Source organism: Lissotriton vulgaris, chromosome 2_1 (assembly GCF_964263255.1).
Source record: "Lissotriton vulgaris chromosome 2_1, aLisVul1.2, whole genome shotgun sequence".
In the NCBI taxonomy this organism is placed as follows: domain Eukaryota; kingdom Metazoa; phylum Chordata; class Amphibia; order Caudata; family Salamandridae; genus Lissotriton; species Lissotriton vulgaris.
The window spans coordinates 839,888,073-839,907,281 of NC_141687.1; the positions used below are offsets into that span (position 1 = coordinate 839,888,073).

Consider the following 19,209-nt stretch of genomic DNA (forward strand, 5'->3'; position numbering starts at 1 on the left):
GTGTGCGCGGCTGGCTCTGTGTGTGTGCGCGGCTGGCTCTGTGTGTGTGCGCGGCTGGCTCTGTGTGTGTGTGTGTGTGGCTGGCTCTGTGTGTGTGTGTGGCTGGCTCTGTGTGTGTGTGTGGCTGGCTCTGTGAGTGTGTGTGTGTGTGTGTGCGCGGCTGGCTCTGTGTGTGTGACTCTGTGTGTATGTGTGGGTGCAAATGCAATAGGTCTCACATTTGCGAGAGATTAAGCTATTGCCATTGTATATGACAATGCCATTTATTTATCTGTTTCCAAAACCAACACATAAATACAAATGTTGTCATTTACAATGCCAATAGCTCTAACTTTTCCAAAGGCGAAACCATTGCATTGTAAATGCTTGTTTTTTGTGCCTTTCTGCCCTCTGTTCCACTCGTTTTCCCTAATTTTTTATGTCCTTCTGCCCTCTGTTCTACTCGTTTTTGTGCCTTTCTGCCTTCAGTTCTACTAGTTTTTTGTGCCTTTCTGCCCTCTGTTCCACTCGTTTTCCCTCATTTTTTTTGCCCTTCTGTCCGCTGTTCCACTCGTTTTTTGTGCCTTTCTGCCTTCAGTTCTACTAGTTTTTTGTGCCTTTCTGCCCTCTGTTCCACTCGTTTTCCCTCATTTTTTGTGCCCTTCTTTCCGCTGTTCCACTCGTTTTTTGTGCCTTTCTGCGTTCTGTTCCACTCGTATTTTTGTGTTCTTCTGCCTTCTGTGCCACTCGTTTTTTCCTTGTTTTTGTGCCCCTTTTGCCTTCTGTTCCACTCGTTTTCCCAACCGCTGTGCCCCCTGCGGCCCCGCCCCCCTGACTACCCACTGCCCATTCGCTGCCCCCGCCTCCCGATTGTATTGTTGTGGTCTTGCCGCCCCTCCGCCAACATTCACAGCTCTTGTGTGCTGTGAGGACGCATGGGCGTTTCATTTTTCACTACGACAACAGGCACTCAAGTCCTGCAGAACCCCTGGGAATGTCTCACGGACCCATGGAGGTCTGCGGACAACAGTTTGGGAAATGCTGGTGTAGAACACAGTGAAGCAGAGCAGAGTGGCATTGAGTTTAGTGGCCGAGAGTGCTATCTTGCAGAGTAGTGGCGTAGAATGAAGTGGTATATAATAGCGTGGTGCAGAGTGGAGTGGTTAAGGGTAAAGTGAAGTGGTGCGGGATAAAGGGTAGATGTGCAGAGTAGAGTGCAGTGGTGTAGAGCAGAGAGCAGTAGCGGGGAGTAGCGAAGAGCAGAATAGATTAGAGTGGTGTATAGTGATGCAGCGTAGAGTGCAGTCAAGTGGCTTAGAGTGGAGTGATGCATAGTAGAGTGCAGTGACAGAGAGTACAGTGGTGTAGAGAGCAGTGGCATAGAGTACAGTGGTATAGAGTTGAATAGAGTTGAGTAGCGTGCAGTGACCTAAAGTGCAGTGGTGCAGAGTAGAGTGCTGTTAAGTTCAGTGCAGTCTTGCTGAGTAGACTGGATCAGAGTACAGTGGCGCAGAGAAGAGTGCAGTGCCATAGAGTATAGTGGTGCAGATAGCAGTGGCATAGAGTACAGTGGTGCTGAATAGAATAGAGTGGTGTAGAGTGCAGTGAGAGTGCAATTGTGTAGCATGCAGTTGCGTAGAGTGCAGTGCAGCAGAGTAGAGTGATGTTAAGCTTAGTGGTTGAGAGTGTAGTCTTGTAGAGTCGAGTGACACTGCGTGCTGTGGTGCAGAGTAGAATAGAGTGGCATAGCATGGTGTGGCATAGAGTGCATTGGTTTTGAATAAAATGATGTTGAGTGCATTGTCTTAGAGTGCAGTGGTTTTGAGTAGAGTAGCATCGAGGGCGGTGGCATAGAGAAGGAGTAGTGCAGAGTAGAGTGGGGCAGAGTGGAGTAGTGTGGGCATAGAGTGCAATGGCATAGAGTGCCTTGGCATAGAGGAGATTGTTTAAGAGTATTGTGAAGTGGTATAGAGGGGACTGTTGCAGAGTGGAGTGGGGCAGTGTAGAGTGCATAAAGCCCATTGACGTAGAGTCATTCAGAGTAGAGTGGAGTGGAGCAGAGTAGAGTGCAGTAGCGTAGAGTAGAATTGTTTTAGAATAGAGTGAAATGGCATAGAGTGCAGTTGTGCAGAGTAGAGTGGCATAGAGTGGATGGGCTTGGAGTGGTGCAGAGTAGAGTGGAATGGCCTAGATTGGACTGGTGATTAGTGCAGTGATGCATAGTACAGTGGGGTAGAGTGCACTGGCGTTGAGGAGGGCAGAGTGAAGTTGTGTAGAGTGTTGCACCAGATGCCAGCAGTGCTAAAGCCGGCCATGGCGGTGATAGAGCGCGGGTTCACCTGCCCAGAATTTTACCATACTCACCTGGGCTCATAAACACTTATACACTTTGAACAGGTAAACCTACTCCTAACCAGTGATTTAATTTGAACCTTTTAGGACTTACCAATCCCAGTCACTGGTACCTAGAGTCCTAAGGGATCAAGGGAGTTAGCAAGAAAATAGGTAGTAAATAAACATTTGCACTCATAAAATAACCACAGACTCGGGAAAGATTTAAAAGCGTTATCTAAATAATGTTTTAAATGTTAGTGTCCATACTAAATTTGTCAAAGCTTGATCAATTAAGATTAATATTAAAGCAAGATGATGTGAGAGTATCATGAAACGTTCTTTAAGCATTGAAACATAGGAAGGGTAATAAAGGGAAACAGCACAATGACATACCCTTATGACTTATATTTACCTAGAATGGTGTGAAGACCAACCCTGGCCACGAGCTGGAAAAAAGGATAGGACCCCCGATAATGCAGGTGCCAGCAGGATAGAACAGGTGAAGTACAGACCAAATTGGATTAGGACAGGACCTCCACAGGTCAGGACCGGCACCCACAGCTAAAGTGCAACGCCAGCGTCACACCCCTCTCTGCAGGTGGCAAAAGTACATTTTGACTCGATAATTTCAAAGGTCAAAAAACAGCCACAGAAGTGGGGTTCACTCCCACTTTCCTGCTTAGGGAAATCAAACCTACTGAAGATGTCTATTCTTCCCAAGTACACCTTTATATTCAATGCTATCCCGCTAGAATTTAAACTTGAATGGGTTAAGAAAGGTCAAGGCCTTTTTAACAGCTTTATATGGGGAAATAAAAGGCCGACAATTGCATGGAAGAAATGTAGGGAGAAAAAGGAAAATGGCGGTATAGCAAGCCCAGACCTTCTATGTTATTTAAGAGCCTTTCAATTAAAAAATTGTCGGCAGTTATTAAGGATCTCAAACCTTATCTCCCCACTATTCCAAGCTCTAACATTTGGCCCACCTGATATATCCAATCATTTCCTTTATAAGTTCGGAGATCCTAAATTCTTTAAAAAAGTTAGATTAAAGATTCTCAAAAGTGCCTGCATTTTATGGTACCATATCAGGAAGAACAGGTGCAGACCAGAATCAGGATAAGTACAGACCAAATTGGATCAGGACAGGACCACCACAGGTCAGGACCGGCACCCACAGCTAAAGTGCAACGCCAGCGTCACACCCCTCTCTGCAGCTAATAGTTGGACCCCGATTGGGTTAGCGAATCTTCTCCCCAGGAAAACCCCGGTTGAGTTATCGAACTCCTTCCCAGAACCCCGATTGGGTTTTCGATTCTTCTGACAGAGTGCTCCGCCAGCACCTCTGCTCTCGATCGCCTATTGAGTGATTTGGGTCAGTGACAGGTCAGCTATTCGGACAAGTCGGACAATCTAGCTAGCTAAGCCTACCTTACACTCAAGAACTATTGGCACGGAAACTGTAAAAGGCAAAGAACAAGTTTATTAAGACCCCATGGGGTGGTGGTACACTCAAACAGCACCCTTCGGTAATGCAAGAGGTATCACACCGAACATCGGTGTGACCCCGTTTATATACAGTTTTGGGGCAATAAAAGATAGGCGGCACAAGTTAAGACACATTTTAGGGACATATATGGTCATGTTTTGGAATACTGCCAGCTCATTGGAGGGGGCACAACTCCGCTGGTCAGTTTGGTGCACATTCCTGAAGGTTTACAGGTCAGTGGGAACTGCGCATGCGTGGCTTGACCAGTACTAAAATAGCCTGTTGCTGGGCAGACAAGAGTGGTCAGTGGAACGGACAACGGACTAAAGGGCACGCCGGCCACGAGGCCGCTCATGGTCTAAGATGGCCGCCACAACATTCAAAATGGCGTTATCGTATATAGCCAAGAAAAGGAGGACAACGTGTAGGTTCAGCTAATCGCTAATGCGGCCGGGCCAATTACGACAGACGACCCTTTTAGCGTTTAGCTGAATCTACCTCATAATGAACATAATCAGGATGTTCGTCCTCGATGTCTATTAACATAATTTGTGTCACCTCTTTGTGCAGCATCATTTTGTCATGGGCAAGAGCTCGCCTTGATGGTAAACAAACTGATAAACACATCGAACATAAGGCTGGGCCACATTGAATACATAGGCATATAAAAAACATTGCTCCCACAAGTATACAAAGAATTGTCAACAGTTTCCAGCCCCAAGTTGCAATCATAGACCAGAACCATCCCGAAAGTGTCCAAGTTCCATTGTCCGGGTGTATTTCAGCAGCTATTTTATGGAGCTTGGAAATAACATCATACACAGATGGAGAATTATCCGGAACATATACGCAACAACTGCTTCCGATAATTCTACATGCCCCCCCACGATCAGCCAAAACAACGTCCAATACCATTCGATTTTGGAGGGTGACAATTCTGGAAATCTGTAGTTCCTCGGTAATATTCCCCAGGGCAATGGCAGTGTCATTCGCAACAGCCTCGACAACACGTGTCAGTCGTCTAATTTTCTGGCTGTTCAGTGCAGCCCCCACAAAGGAGAATAGTCCCAGATTAAAATCCACATACTGTTGTAATGCAGTGTCCGTTTGGTCAATGTCCTCCAGGGCAACAGTTCGTTTAACCCTATTCAAAACGAAATCATGGTACAAAGTATAATCGTTGTGGTACATCGGAGGGGCAATGAATACAGGGGGTAACACAAACGATACGTAGCACGTGCCCAACCACCCTACTGGAAGCTGATGGTAGCCCTTCGTTCCACAGATAAAGTATGTATTTCGTGATGCAACAAATGAAATGCCATTCGGGCTATCAAACGTGAGAGTAGTGTTACATTCGCTTTTTCCTACTGCAATCGAGCCCTTATTCCTGATGCATAAATCGGCTTTTGTAGCAATGACATTTATGACGTGGGCACTAGATACATTAACGTTCCGCTGATTGCTGTATACACGTGGGGCAGACACATTGTCAGGCCTATACTCCTCCCATTCAAAACGAGTGCCCTCAGCCCGGGGAAACCCATCCTTGTCATGGGAACATACTTTATTCAAACGGAAAAGCACCCCCCCCCTTAGTTGGCCATCTCAAAGTAAAAAGGAGGGTGTACCAGGCGTTGCATGACCCATTATGTGAAAACGGGAGTGGAATAAGTGGGGTGCCCCCTCTCTTCTGATGCCCAGGCAACATCCCACACACCCAACAATTCGAGGTATTGGTCATGTTATGTGTGTGGTGAAGAATCTGAATGAAGCTGTTATTTAAGTACGTTTGGCGGTGGCGCTCTTCACGAAAAGGCAGTGTAAAATGAAAATGTTCAGACGGTGCCGGGGTAGTCGGCAGCAAATGTTCACGTACGGGCACCACAAGTTCGACCACCCAGGCTATAACAGCTATCACCACAATAGTCAAAACAAAGAGAAAGGCACCCAATATTTTCTTATCACGGGATGCCGTTGATGCCATAGTTCAAGAATGTTCGTGCAAAGTCTCAAATGGCACAAATTGTTCACAAATTGTTCACAAAGTCTCAGATACACGTATGTGTATACCTAAAAAAGAAAAATGCGGTGCTGAACTCCGAGGTAGCCGTTGTTTTCTTCTCCGGGCCAAGACGGGTGTCGCTACTCTGGCAGAACTGATCCCCCCCCCTTGGAATTCCCGGTTTCCGTTTCACAAACCTGGAGCGGTAACCAACCAGTCATTAAAAAGGGCAAAAAAATCTTCTTATCGTGGACGCAAGTTGTAGCGCTCTCTTCCGGTAGCAGATTGGTCCGGGAAGGCTCCCTCAACTTCGGCCGACGTCACAGCTGGGCTCTTTTCTTTCTCCAAGATCTCCTTATAATCAGTCAATACAGTAGGAGTCACCAGATCCGGAGAGACACGGCGACAATGTGTCGAATGCACCCACCGCTTCCTGTTTGTCACTCGTACTGCGGTACGGGTCGCAAGGAGGACCTGCTCGGGGCCCTTCCACCTGGGCTCCAGACTGCTTGCTCTCTCAAACGAGCAAACCATTACATGGTCACCAGGACAAAGATCATGGCCCTCTCCAGTAGAGTTGTCAGGGAGCGCTTCTCGAACCTGTGGATGAATAGAGAGCAAATCATTTGTTAATCGTGCCAAATAATCATTCATCATAACACAAGGCACATCATGTATTAATCGCGGCTTGGGCACCCCCCAGATGTTCATAGGGCGGCCAAACACCACCTCATAAGGCGTAAGGCCAGTTCGTGAGTGGGGTACTGATCTAAGAGAGAGCAGTGCTAGTGGCAATGCGTCTGGCCACTTCAACGATGTAGACGCCACAATTTTGGCCAGCTTAAGCTTCAACGTAGCATTGTACCGCTCGACCAAACCTGCTGACTGAGGGTGGAATACAGCGTGGAACTTCTGCTGAATCCCTAACCCCTTCAGTACATATTCCACGATCTTTCCAACAAAATGAGGCCCATTATCGCTCCACAGAAATTTACAAACTCCAAAGCGAGGAAAGAATTCCTTAAGCAACACCTTAGCTGTTGTCAAAGCCGTATTGTCTTTCGTGGGGTAGGCCTCAACCCATTTGCTAAAAGCACACACCACCACTAGGACGTACTTCAGGTTATTGCAGCGCTCGAGTTGGATGTAATCCATTTGAAGCACCTCAAAGGTGCAGAAGGTGGAACGAACCCTCCTTTCGGAGTATGGGTCCCCTTTCCAGGATTGTGTTGCAAACATACCAGGCAGGTCTGCACTACTCTCTTTGCAGTATTAGCAATCTCGGGGTGTTCCCAAACTCGTGTTAAAAGCCGAGTGATTGCAAGAGCTCCGACATGAGCCAGTCCGTGTGTCATCTGGACCATCGCCTGTAAGTAAGCCGCAGGCAATTTCCACTTCTCCATGTCTTTGCTTCTCCAACAACCCTCGTCATCTAGTACCCCATCTGCTGCCCAAGCCGCAAGTTCAGATTCAGTGGCCGATTTTTGAATATCCCGTATTTCTGCTCTAGCATCACTCCATCGCTCAGCCTGCGATTGTACCACGTACATGGGGGAGCTAGTTCGAGACATAGCCGTTTGTCTTGCTATGCTGTCTGCGAAGGCATTTCCTTGGCCCACTTTATCCGTGATCTTTTTATGGGCACTGCACTTCACTATTGCTACTTTCTTAGGGCCAAGCAACGCATTTAGGAGATCACGCACTAGCTCTCCATGCATAATATGCTCTCCGTGTGATGTCAGAAACCCGCGTTCCCTCCAAAGCAGCCCGAAGTCATGGGCCACTCCAAAGGCATACCGGCTGTCCGTGTATATGTTCACACATAATCCGGCACTCAATTCGCAGGCTCTTGTTAAAGCTATCAGCTCTGCTGCCTGAGCCGATTTTTGTGGTATCCTAGCTGTTTCTACCACTGTCTTAAGCGTCGTGATCGCATATGCTGCGGAAGTCGTACCATCTGGCAGCCTTAAACACGATCCATCAACCCACAGTTCCCCATCCACATCTGGAAGTGGCACATCCTGTAAATCGACACGACCCTTTGTCTGTTCCTCGGTCAGGAAAACACAGTCATGATGTTTTTCTTCCTGACCCTCCTCGGCCGGATAGGGCAATAAAGTGGCAGGGTTCAAAGTAGCGCATCTTTTCAACGTAATATGTGGCGCTAAGAGTGTCAGCTCATATCCTGTTAGCCGTGCACTCGTAAGGTATTGGGTCTTTGTTTGGTTTAACAGGGCATCTACTGCGTGAGGGACTAACACCAACAATTTGTGTGATAACACTATGCCCTCACTCTGTCGTATGGCTACTGCTGTTGCTGCTACCGCTCGAAAACACCCAGGCAACCCTCGTGCTACAGGATCCAAAATGGCAGAGAAGTATGCACATGGTCTCTGCTTATCCCCGTGTAATTGCACTAACACTGACAACGCGCACCCATCATTCTCGTGCACGTACAATGTGAAAAGTTTCGTGTAGTCTGGTGTACCTAACACGGGTGCGGAACAAAGGGCCTGCCTCAACTGCTCAAAAGCTTTCTGACATTCATCTGTCCACTCAAGAGGCATCGGTGTAGCTTTGGACAGTAATGCTAGCAAGGGTTTTATGATATGTGAAAAACCCATGATCCATTGCCTACAAAAGGACGTCAACCCTATAAAGGCACGTACATCTCTCTGCGTGCGGGGGACTAGTGTATCTAAAATTGCTTGAATTCGATCAGATGTTAATGCACGCCCCTCCTTAGACAACAGATGACCGAGGTAGGTCACCTGGGGTCTACAGTATTGAAGCTTTTTCTTAGAAACCTTGTGATTGTGTTGTGCCAAAAAGGAAAGCAACGCAAGTGTACTCTGTTCACATTGTGCATAGGAGTCAGCGGCAAGCAGAAGGTCATCCACATACTGGATGAGCGCAACGCCAGACTGCAATTTAAAGGAATCTAGTTGCCGTTTCAAAGCCTGGCTGTAGATGCTAGGGCTTTCAGTATATCCTTGGGGAACACGGCAAAATCTATACGATTTATTATTGAGTGTAAAACCAAACAGATATCTGCTATCAGGGTGAACAGGGATGGAAAAGAACGCATTCTTTAAGTCAATAACGCTAAAGGTGGTGGCCGTCGGTGGAACCAAGGTAAGCAGAGTCGTGATATCAGACACCACCGGGTATTGGGGAATGACAATTTTGTTGATCTCACGCAAATCAATAATAAATCGATAGATCTTGCCATCTGAATCTCTCTTAAGAATCGGTAGAATAGGGCTGTTACAAACATTATAAGGGACCTCCTCCACAACCCCTGCAGAAATCAAATCCTGAACAATATGTGTCAATGCAATTTCACCTTCTCTCGAAATCTTGTACTGTGGCACTCGTGGTAGAAGGGCCCCCTCCTTAACAGTAATGTGTATTGGTGGAATACGCATCTCTCCCACATCCGTATCTGAGGTCGCCCACAACTTGTGCGGTAGAGAGGCCAAAGCAGGGATGTCTAAAATGGCATAAAATCTGTCAGGGTCAGGGTAATTGTCATTCAGAATAACCCGCACTCCCTCTGGAGCGCAACGTATTGTCGCTCGAAAATATTTAAGCAAATCAATGCCCAGGATATTGTCTGGGGTATGGGGTGATAACAAGAATTGGCCAAAACTAAAGTATTTGTCAATGCATAGTGCAAGGGGCTTGGACAATGGGCTGGGGGAGGGTGTGCCATCAAACCCACACACGTAATCATTTCGCCAGACAGGGGAGCCCTCGGAACCAAGTTTTTCGACAGAGCGCTACGAGTAGCTCCTGTGTCGACTAGAAATTGATCAGTAGAACCCAAAATACCCGCTGTTACATATGGACCTTGCTGATCTACCGGCACTTCAACTGATTCCTTACCCCATCCTACGCAATCCTATGCATGCACATAATCCTGGTGTTCCACATTCTCCCCTTCCGAAATCTGATATTGATTCCGTCTATCAAACGTATTTCGTTCGTCCTGGCCACGGCCCCTCTCCTCAACCTGTCTACGATCACCTCCGCCACCTCTCGTTTCAGTATAACCTCCTCTTGACCTTCCACTGCCTCGACCACGCTGACTACGCTGTTCACGAAGTACCGGACAATCTTCGGCCCAATGCCCAAACTCCTTACAATAAGCACACTGATCCTCCGCAATGTCCGTACGACCATACGATGCGTTTCCTCCACCTCGTCTACCTCTATCATTCCCTCTACCCTGTGTTCCCCGAACTTGCGCCAACATCACCTTCGTTTTCAATTCCTTCGCCTTTTTCTCTACACTTTCTTTAGCCTCCACTTCCTGCCGCTCATAATACTGAGCCATAGTTAACAAGGACGCAGGGGTCGCCGTGGCCCAGGAACTTTCACTCGACTTCAATCGCTTAGCAATCTCTGGTAGGAGATTAGCTACATACTTATCTACAAACAAATGCCGACCCGTATCGTCAGTTAAAGATTGACCACTGTAATCATGAAACGCCTCCTCGAAGCGTGTAAAGAAATCTGAGACCGTTTCATCGGGTTTCTGCTTGCACGACGTTAACATGGTCCAATCAATCTTTTTGGAGGGAACGAGCGTCTTTAATTTATTCAAGATAGCTGCCGGAAGGTCTAGAATTAACTGACAAGGCTTACATGCTGGTTCTCTATCCAGATCTGCAGCATTTATGTCTTTCCATGTCCCCCCCAATATCGTTTCATCATTATTTTTACGAATTTGCCTCCACATATCAGGTGGTAAAATTAGTCCAAAAAACAAATCTATATCCACAAGAGTCATCACACAAGACGATATAGCCCCCTCCACCCCCTCATAAAATGCCGCCGGATTCTTCCGAAGATCAGGTAAAGAATTTTTCAATGCCATGACATCTGCTCTATTCCATGGCGTGTATACCCAATTATACACAAAATACCCTTTCGCATCCTTCGACAATTTATCATCATCCGTACCTTCCCCTTTTGGTGGAACATACAAAGGCGCGGCTTCACGCATAGGCATAACATGCAACGCAGAACTCTTATCTGAACCACGGAGAGAACACTCCTTAGCCCGCCCGTTATTCTCCGATTCGGACTCCTTTTGCCTCCGTTTCCGTTCCTCCCGCAATTGGGTTGTCTCATCCCGCAGCTTGATCAATTGCTTGAACAGGTCGTCAACATCTGAAAGATCAAAATCACCTTTAGCTAAATTCTCACGATACACTGACAACACTTTAGGCTCTAGCGTATCAGAAAGTTCACGATATGCGTTTACAACTTCATCCGCCAGACTGGACAGAAAATACATTAATTCAAGATCCGACCACCCTTTCTTTTCTGTTAACAACTGCTCCTGAGTAACACAATGCTTATTCACTTTACGAGCCCAACTGCGTAAATGAGCGGACCTCTCCGCAGTAAACCTGAGAGCCGATACCCCCTTCTGGCTCAACTGATCCTGTCCATCATCCTCGGAATCCGCAGCCGGAGCCGTCGGCGAAACGTACGGAGGCGGTGACCGATCTAACAAAGAAAAATCATCAATTTCATTATTAAGGACAGGATAAAGTGGTCGGCGAATAGGAAATTGACCAGTCGTTTGCAATTTACGTTCCCGTTCCTCCCTTTCTTTCTTCTCCTGAGCCTCCTTTTCCTCAAGCTGTAAAGCCTTATCCCGAGCAGCCTTGCGCTGCTCTTTATCCGCCAAGGCAACCTCACGCTTCATTCGTTCACGCGCCGCTTTCTCCCACATTCGCACACAATCAAACATATTTTGTCTAGACCTACGTTGAAACAGACACTGCTCTACAAATTGTATTTTACTTAAATCAAACGACCCGTGTAGAGGCCATTGCAATTCAGGATCGGCCTTGGTATACTTATGCCATAATTTACTGTACATAATAGGGGGAAGGCCAAATTTTATGTACATTTCCCTATTTGGTGTTCCCTCTGGGGGAGCCGGCTGTGCTTCTGCTAACCTAATTGAGGTACCTTCTCCAAGACAACACATTCCTCGGAGTGTGCTAAAAACAGGCATGTTCGAAAAGTATCACGAAAGCGTGACACCAAACCAAATGGCACTTACAGTTCTTCACACAATTGTGCCGCTCAAGGGAAAAAAACAAAGTTAGAGAAACATCTCTACATGCCTGCCTATGTGAAGTGCACTACACATATAAGTTCAAAGATCACAAATTCACAATGTTAGCTAACTCAAATCGAAGGACGTAGATCGTAGGACTTCCGCAAGCGTCCGAGGACTACCTTACCGATCACAAAGCACAGATTTTCAGTAAGCGTCCGAAGACTACCTTACCGAACACAAATCATAGGACCTCAGTAAGCGTCCGAAGACTACCTTACCGATCACAAAGCTTACCCAAATTCCCAAATGTCCAGATTCCAACTGCCAAGGTCTTGTAAGCCAAATCAGCCAAACGGCACTTTCTCAGCGATGCAGACACTTCGAAAACTCAGTCGGAGACCGGCGCCACCTGGAAGGTCAGATCGGAAGGAAAGGAAAAAACACCGTGGCAGCCAAGACTCGGGTCACTCGTGGCAGCGCGCGCCCATGGCGGGTTTCCAAGCCTTCGTCACGACCTCTCCTTCGGGCATCCGAGTCGCCGATGAGTCCCTTCGTGGTCGCCAATTGAAGTATTTTGGGGTTCCCAAGGCCTACACGCTCCAGAGATAACCCACTTACACTCAAGAACTATTGGCACGGAAACTGTAAAAGGCAAAGAACAAGTTTATTAAGACCCCATGGGGTGGTGGTACACTCAAACAGCACCCTTCGGTAATGCAAGAGGTATCACACCGAACATCGGTGTGACCCCGTTTATATACAGTTTTGGGGCAATAAAAGATAGGCGGCACAAGTTAAGACACATTTTAGGGACATATATGGTCATGTTTTGGAATACTGCCAGCTCATTGGAGGGGGCACAACTCCGCTGGTCAGTTTGGTGCACATTCCTGAAGGTTTACGGGTCAGTGGGAACTGCGCATGCGTGGCTTGACCAGTACTAAAATAGCCTGTTGCTGGGCAGACAAGAGTGGTCAGTGGAACGGACAACGGACTAAAGGGCACGCCGGCCACGAGGCCGCTCATGGTCTAAGATGGCCGCCACAACATTCAAAATGGCGTTATCGTATATAGCCAAGAAAAGGAGGACAACGTGTAGGTTCAGCTAATCGCTAATGCGGCCGGGCCAATTACGACAGTACCACCACCCAATGTTGCAAATGTGTGTATTCCCTCAATTTGATTGATCAAAAGACGAGGAGAGGTCATCACACCATACCAGTTATGAGGCCATGCTCTTCAATATTCAGATTTTTCTTCCCGCCCAATATTTTATTTTCCCATGCACTTTTACTTTTATTCCACCCGGCAATTAATGTTTCAATAACAAATACAATGTATAATTTGACATCCTCTTGGAGGTTCAGGAAGTCGAGTTCCCAGGAACATCTTCTAGCAAGACAAGACTTGCAGGATTTCAAAGCCAGTACTTCAGGAATTTGAGCTTCTCTGCACAGGTGCAGTTCCTCCAAAGATGGAGTTCAGAAGTGCATGTCAGGCCCAAAATACGATACATGCAAAAGTAGAAAAGAACCCGTTTTAAAATAAGAAATAAATGAATGCACTGTTTACCACTTATTTCTACTCTAATCCCATTACTTTATTTTAACTACAGCGTTAGGACTTAAGCAGAACGAACAACTTAGTTAAAGCAATAGTGCAAGCGTTAGCACTTTAACACACAGAGCAGCCATCTTAGTTCTAGTGCGCAGAAGCAAGAAATTCCCACCAAGCAGAGAGAATACGTCATGTCACGTGAGTGTGACAGACGCATGCGCAGAAAAGTTCCCGCGTTGCGGCGGACATATTAGATCACTTGAGTTACTTTTAGTAAATGCACATTAAAAAGCATCCCCTAGATACTAGAAATGTCGTGTTTTGCATTGTTAATAAGATGAAACATGTTTATTAGTGTATTACAGTTTATTTCGAGAGGGCTGAGTACAATCAAGGCGCTTTACATGCGAAACCTTGCTCCATCAGCGTTAGGTAATTGTTGTTTCAGTGGAATATGTTCACCTATTTCATTGTTGACAACACACGCATCCACCAAATAATATAAAAACTATGTTTAAAATAGAGTGGATGTTTAATGGTGTAGTGTAAATAATGTAGTTGTTTCCAGGCTCCTGCTTGTAGTTTTCTGGAAAGCAGTTATCTGTGTTATCTAGGTTTGTATGGCATGGTGCTTCTGTACATATTGCACATACTGAGGCTATTGCTCATTAAGTATAGTTGGTGGGCTACACCTTTTGGCTTGCCAATGCGTGTTTTTATTAAAAGGGTTTTGTAGCCCGCTGACTATAAACAAAAAGATCATTAGACATGCACTAGACTAGAGGGTCACATTAAGCAAAAGCCCACAGTGCTTTGATAGAAGACCCTCAACATGAATATTTGTTGCCACAGAAGGTACATGTACCTCCTCCCCGCAGGCTTGTTTTAAGGGTTATGTTACAGCCTTGTAAAATGGAGCAAAGAGGTGGCACGAGCAGGCTCCATGGGGACAGAAATATGCATTTATCTTGCTTTACTATAAAAGCTCTTACTTTGAACTTACAGAAAGAAAAGTAAATGCCAAGCTCCCTTGGAAGAAGAAGTCTGACATTTAACCTTTTTTTTTAAATGCGCAGGAAATTTGACAAGATAAGACGAGATTAAAGGCCTGTTTACTATAAGTGATATCTCGGAAGGATACAGTAAACAAAGTTTGGGCAAGGGAAAGAACAAACTCAAGCTGACCAGTCTAAAAAATTGAGCCAGCAAATAGAGGTCAAGAAATTTACAAACCACAAAGCCAATGGTGAGCATTGGTCAGAATGCATTCCCAAGGAAGCTTTCCGAATTTCCCAAAGATGTCTTCAGCAAACAAGACAGCTAGGCTGTCTGATAGGCTTAGACCTAAAAAACGCTGTGACACCGGAGTAGCGGATTTATCTGTACCTGCCTCCCAGAACAATTGTACTGTCCTTGAAGTTATGCACTTATTGTTCCACACTATCTGGTGTTTGCTGTGAAGCTGCCAGCTCATTCTGTGCCTGTGAATGCTTGAATTTTCAACTGAGCAACATAAGAGAAATTTCAAAACTTTAACTAGAAAACTGGTTTTAAAGGCCCTGTCGAAAATCGATCTCCTCCTTGTAGTACAGCTTATGGCGAGCTCCTCCCACAGGTCACAGGTGTGCGTGATAACATTTTGAGTGGCACAACCAGGCATGGGGAAATTGCCAACATATTTTCGAAATCCTTGCTTAGCCGAACACAATAAATGATCAAAGTCCAGACAAAAGGTTCTGTTGACTCAGTTGTGTCCTTAAGAGAGTGGATCACCGGGGGGGAGGAGCCAGGCCGGCGACCGCGATGGCCGCTTAGGCGTCCGGCTCCGTAAACCTTTCCGCCTCGCGCCCTCATCCTGAATATCATCCTCTGCCCGCATCACAGTGTTGTGTGTGTGAACAGATGCAGCCGCCGACCGTGTGCCTCCGGGATCTCTACCTGCCCTGACTCCGGAGATATGCTCTGTCTCTTCCCGCGGCCTGGACGATCGTTGGAGCCGGGACCTGGAGTGGGGCACTGTACTGACCGCCGACACAACAATGGCGGCCATCAGATGTGAAGTCCGGCCGATCGCCCCGAGCGGGGATGCAGCTAGCTCCGATTTTCTGCCTGTGTCTGTATTCTAGCGTCGGAGCCGTGAAGCGATCCCGACCCACCATCACACGGACTGCTGCTCCCAGTGGGAGACTGCTAACTTCAGCGGCCATCGGATTTCCAACCCGGCTGTCCCTGAGGCGGGTGAGGCTTCCCCGAACTGCCTGGGGAGCGCTTTCATTGCTTGCGGGATCCGCCGGGTGGTCTCGGTGGCCCGGATTGCTACACTCGATCTCCCTGGCCTGTCAGTGGCATCACGTCTTTGTTTGGTGCACGCTCCCGATCTTCTATAGTTTTGGACGCTGACCGAGAGGCAGTTCGTGACTGCAACTTGTGGCTTTGGCCGCCTCAAGGAGAAGGACTTAATGTAACGGGGAGGAGTGCCTGCTTCGAGATGCACAGCGAAGGGTTGAAGGTTGGCGACCTGGTTTTGGCCCTTTGTGCCCTCCGCGGTGCCCTACAACAAAATGCACGAGACCTGGGGGACAGGCTGGACGCCATTATTGTCACCCCGAGGAGGGAGGCGCCATCCGTATCCTGTGCGATTGCCACTTTGCCTGTCCACACATCAGTGGGCTGTGTCTTTGCTACCCGATCAACTGTGGAGGCAGGGAAAGACCCGACTTCTACAACTCCTAGCTGGACACCGGGACTTTCCCTTAAATCGGAGATCGCCGGAGATGTGACGCCGAAGGGGCCAGCTGTCCATGTACCGACTTCGAGAGCTCCGACAAGGTTCCGTCAGTGCAATGGAATTGTTCCTATCACTCAATCACTGAAGGCCCCATACACAGTCCCGCAGCTACGTTTGGTGGACATATTGGTGCGGCTTGATCCCCGTGATTACTCTGCTCAACATGGCCGCCTGTTCTTCTCCCTTGGGACGTCTGAGTCTCCCGGCACTATTTCTTCGGACACTGACTGGTTGCTGTACATGGGTGAGCTTGATAGGGTGGGCCAGGGGTAGAGGAGATTCTACTGGGCAGAGACTGCTTCCGGACTGATGGAAATGGTGGTGACCTGGAATATTTTCACTGTGTATCTTTGCGGGCTAACAATGTATCTTATTACCCTCTTGCGGACAGATTGTCTCTGATTTAGTAGCAATTCTTGTGTAGAGGGTTGGCGCGGGGTGTGGTGGGGCCGGGGGCTGGCCTGGGGTTCCTCCTCCACTTCTTTCGTGACTACTTTTCTTATCTTTATATATTCGTTTCTTTTGGGGGGTTTTGTTTCTTTAGGGCGACAGGCACACTGCTAGGGGGGGTGGGCCATAGCCGTCTGCAGGAGTGCAGGGTGGGGGGTTGGGGGGATGGGTCTTCTTCGCTTTGTCCCTTTTTTGTTTCTATGGCTTATTTTTTCTTTCCCTTTCCCCTATTTCTGGGATCTGGATAGTGTATTCCTGTAATTTCTCCAGTTTGTTCTTATGGGATGGATGTTTCTGGGATGTGCCTAGGCATGATGGTTGGATTGTTATGGCGATGCAACGTGTAAAGTCCCCCTGCTTATCCTGATTAATACGTATTGGTGTTATTTTTCTCATCACAATCATCCTGATGTTGAATATCCTACAATATTGTAATTACGTCCTTTGTTTTTGAATGGATATACGGTTCCGGATCCTGTTCTTCTTTATATTTTAAAAATGAACCTTCATTGATCCTGTTATATATACGGCGAGCTGTGGGCGAATTTTAAGTTGTTTCAGTTTTGTGCTGGCGGGATGCTGATTACTGTTTTTATGATGTACTTGACTTGATTGGATTAAATCGTACTAGCGGCCAGCCTGGATGGTTGTAGGCCCATACCTGTACCTGCCTAATATAATAATAAAGGTTCACCAAAAAAAAAAAAAAAAAGAGAGTGGATCACCATCCTTTCGCAGCGAGAACCTCTCGGCCACAGATGGCTTCTAGGGCTGCCTCGTGGGCTGCAATTGTGCTCCTATTCTTGGCCTGGTCCAGCCTCACAGAGGGCAGGAAGCTACTGTTGGTGCCCCAAGATGGCAGCCACTGGCTCAGCATGCGGCCTGTGGTGGATGAGCTGCAGCGTCGAGGGCACGAGATCACCCTGGTGGTGCCAGAGGTCAACATCCTGATAGGGACTTCAGACGTTTATACTGTGAAGACCTACCCAGTGCCCTACACGAGGGAAGAATTTGAGTTCCTCATCAGCCCGTCTTTACTGAGCTATCTTTTGTGGAAATGATTATTAATGTGTATGAGCGGGCATACAACATTACTGAGCTGATGCTTTCATCCTGTCGGCACCTGCTGAATGACCGTGAGCTGATCCAGTACCTGCGAGAGGGTGATTTTCATGCCTTGTTCATTGATCCCATGTTTCCATGTGGGCAGATAGTCGCTGAATATCTCTCCATCCCATCCGTCTTCTTCCTGAGAGCGATCCCGTGTGGCTTTGACAATGCGGCCACTCAGTGCCCAAGTCCTACATCCTATGTCCCTCGGCTACTTACAGGCTTCACAGACCGCATGGTGTTTTCTGAGCGGGTGAAGAACATGTTGTTCAGTTTCTACACGATGGGACTTTGCCATTATATTTACTCGCCGTATGGCCACCTGGCCTCGCAGTTCCTCCAGAGGGAAATATCTGCGCAGGAGCTCTTTGGTGGGGCCTCGCTCTGGCTGCTGAGATATGACTTTGCCTTTGAGTTCTCGCGACCAGTGATGCCCAATATGGTCTTCATAGGAGGAATCAACTGTGCCGGAAGGAAGCCTCTGTCTCAGGTGAGTGCTCATATCCTTCTTTCAACACTGTGACCCTTAGGGTGGGGTGTTTTCTATGCCTCATGTAACACCTTAGAGTGGCTGCTGTGATATTAGGCTTGTTGAGCATAAAAATAAAAGCTGTACAGGGAAGTTCATTAGATAAGTTGTGAAAACATTCCTGTTTTCTTAATGACCTACTCTTTAGTAGCACCAAGAGACCTCTGGGTGATAGTGCATTTTAACAAATTCAAAAAGAGTGCAAGGACGATAAAAGGTGGGGGGAGAAAAGGAGGGATGGAGTAGACCGGTGTGAGAGAACAAAGAACAAATGGTGCGAGAGAGGAGAATGAGATAAAGAAATAATCATTCAGGAAGACACAGAGCTAGTGAGAAGAATTGGGTCAGTGGGAGGGAGAGCAAGGAAGAGTGATAGGAAGAAAGAGTAAGGTGGGGATGGAAAAGGTGAGGGATGTGACTTATCGGGATAGGTGGAGGAAGTGGCAGAGAGAATAAAATAAGATGTAATCAATGAAGGAGATGCTGGGAGGCAGTAAGACATGAACTGGGTGTTTTGGGCGCCCAACTTGATCAGCCCTCTAGCGACACTGTGAATGATTCAAAGAGAGATGCAACAAAGTAGAAGGGTTTCAGTGTTGTAAAAAGTGCACTCACAATTGCCAGCCTTGATCACAAGTATTTCAAAACTACTTTGTTGCTACTGTGCTGGTCGTACCCCAAGATGGCAGCCGCTGGCTCAGCATGCGGCCTGTGGTGGAGGAGCTGCAACATCGAGGACACAAGATAATTCTGGTGTTGCCGGAGAGCAATATCATCTTAGAGACATCACGCGCCTGCACCCCGAAGACTTACTCCTGGAGTCAAAATTGAGGTTAATGGGCCTAGAAGTTCTTAGTGAGAAATCTATTCTGGAGAAGGTAGT

The 19,209-nt window shown here is 47.2% G+C and overlaps 1 protein-coding gene across 5 annotated transcripts in view; it reads left to right on the forward strand.

Annotated features, from left to right (window-relative positions):
• The window catches only part of LOC147731260 (UDP-glucuronosyltransferase 1A5-like), a 629,871-nt gene that overhangs the window by 426,762 nt on the left and 183,900 nt on the right, over nucleotides 1-19,209 (forward strand). The window contains exons 1-2 of one of the 5 annotated variants that reach the window (XM_086956284.1): nucleotides 15,167-15,213; nucleotides 17,403-18,287. The exons of the other annotated variants lie outside the window; for them this stretch is intronic. Of the exons in view, the coding sequence (XP_086812410.1) occupies nucleotides 17,745-18,287 (543 nt within the window). The 5' untranslated portion in view covers nucleotides 15,167-15,213; nucleotides 17,403-17,744. Of the gene's footprint in view, nucleotides 1-15,166; nucleotides 15,214-17,402; nucleotides 18,288-19,209 lie in introns of those variants that run through there. 5 annotated transcript variants of the gene reach the window in all.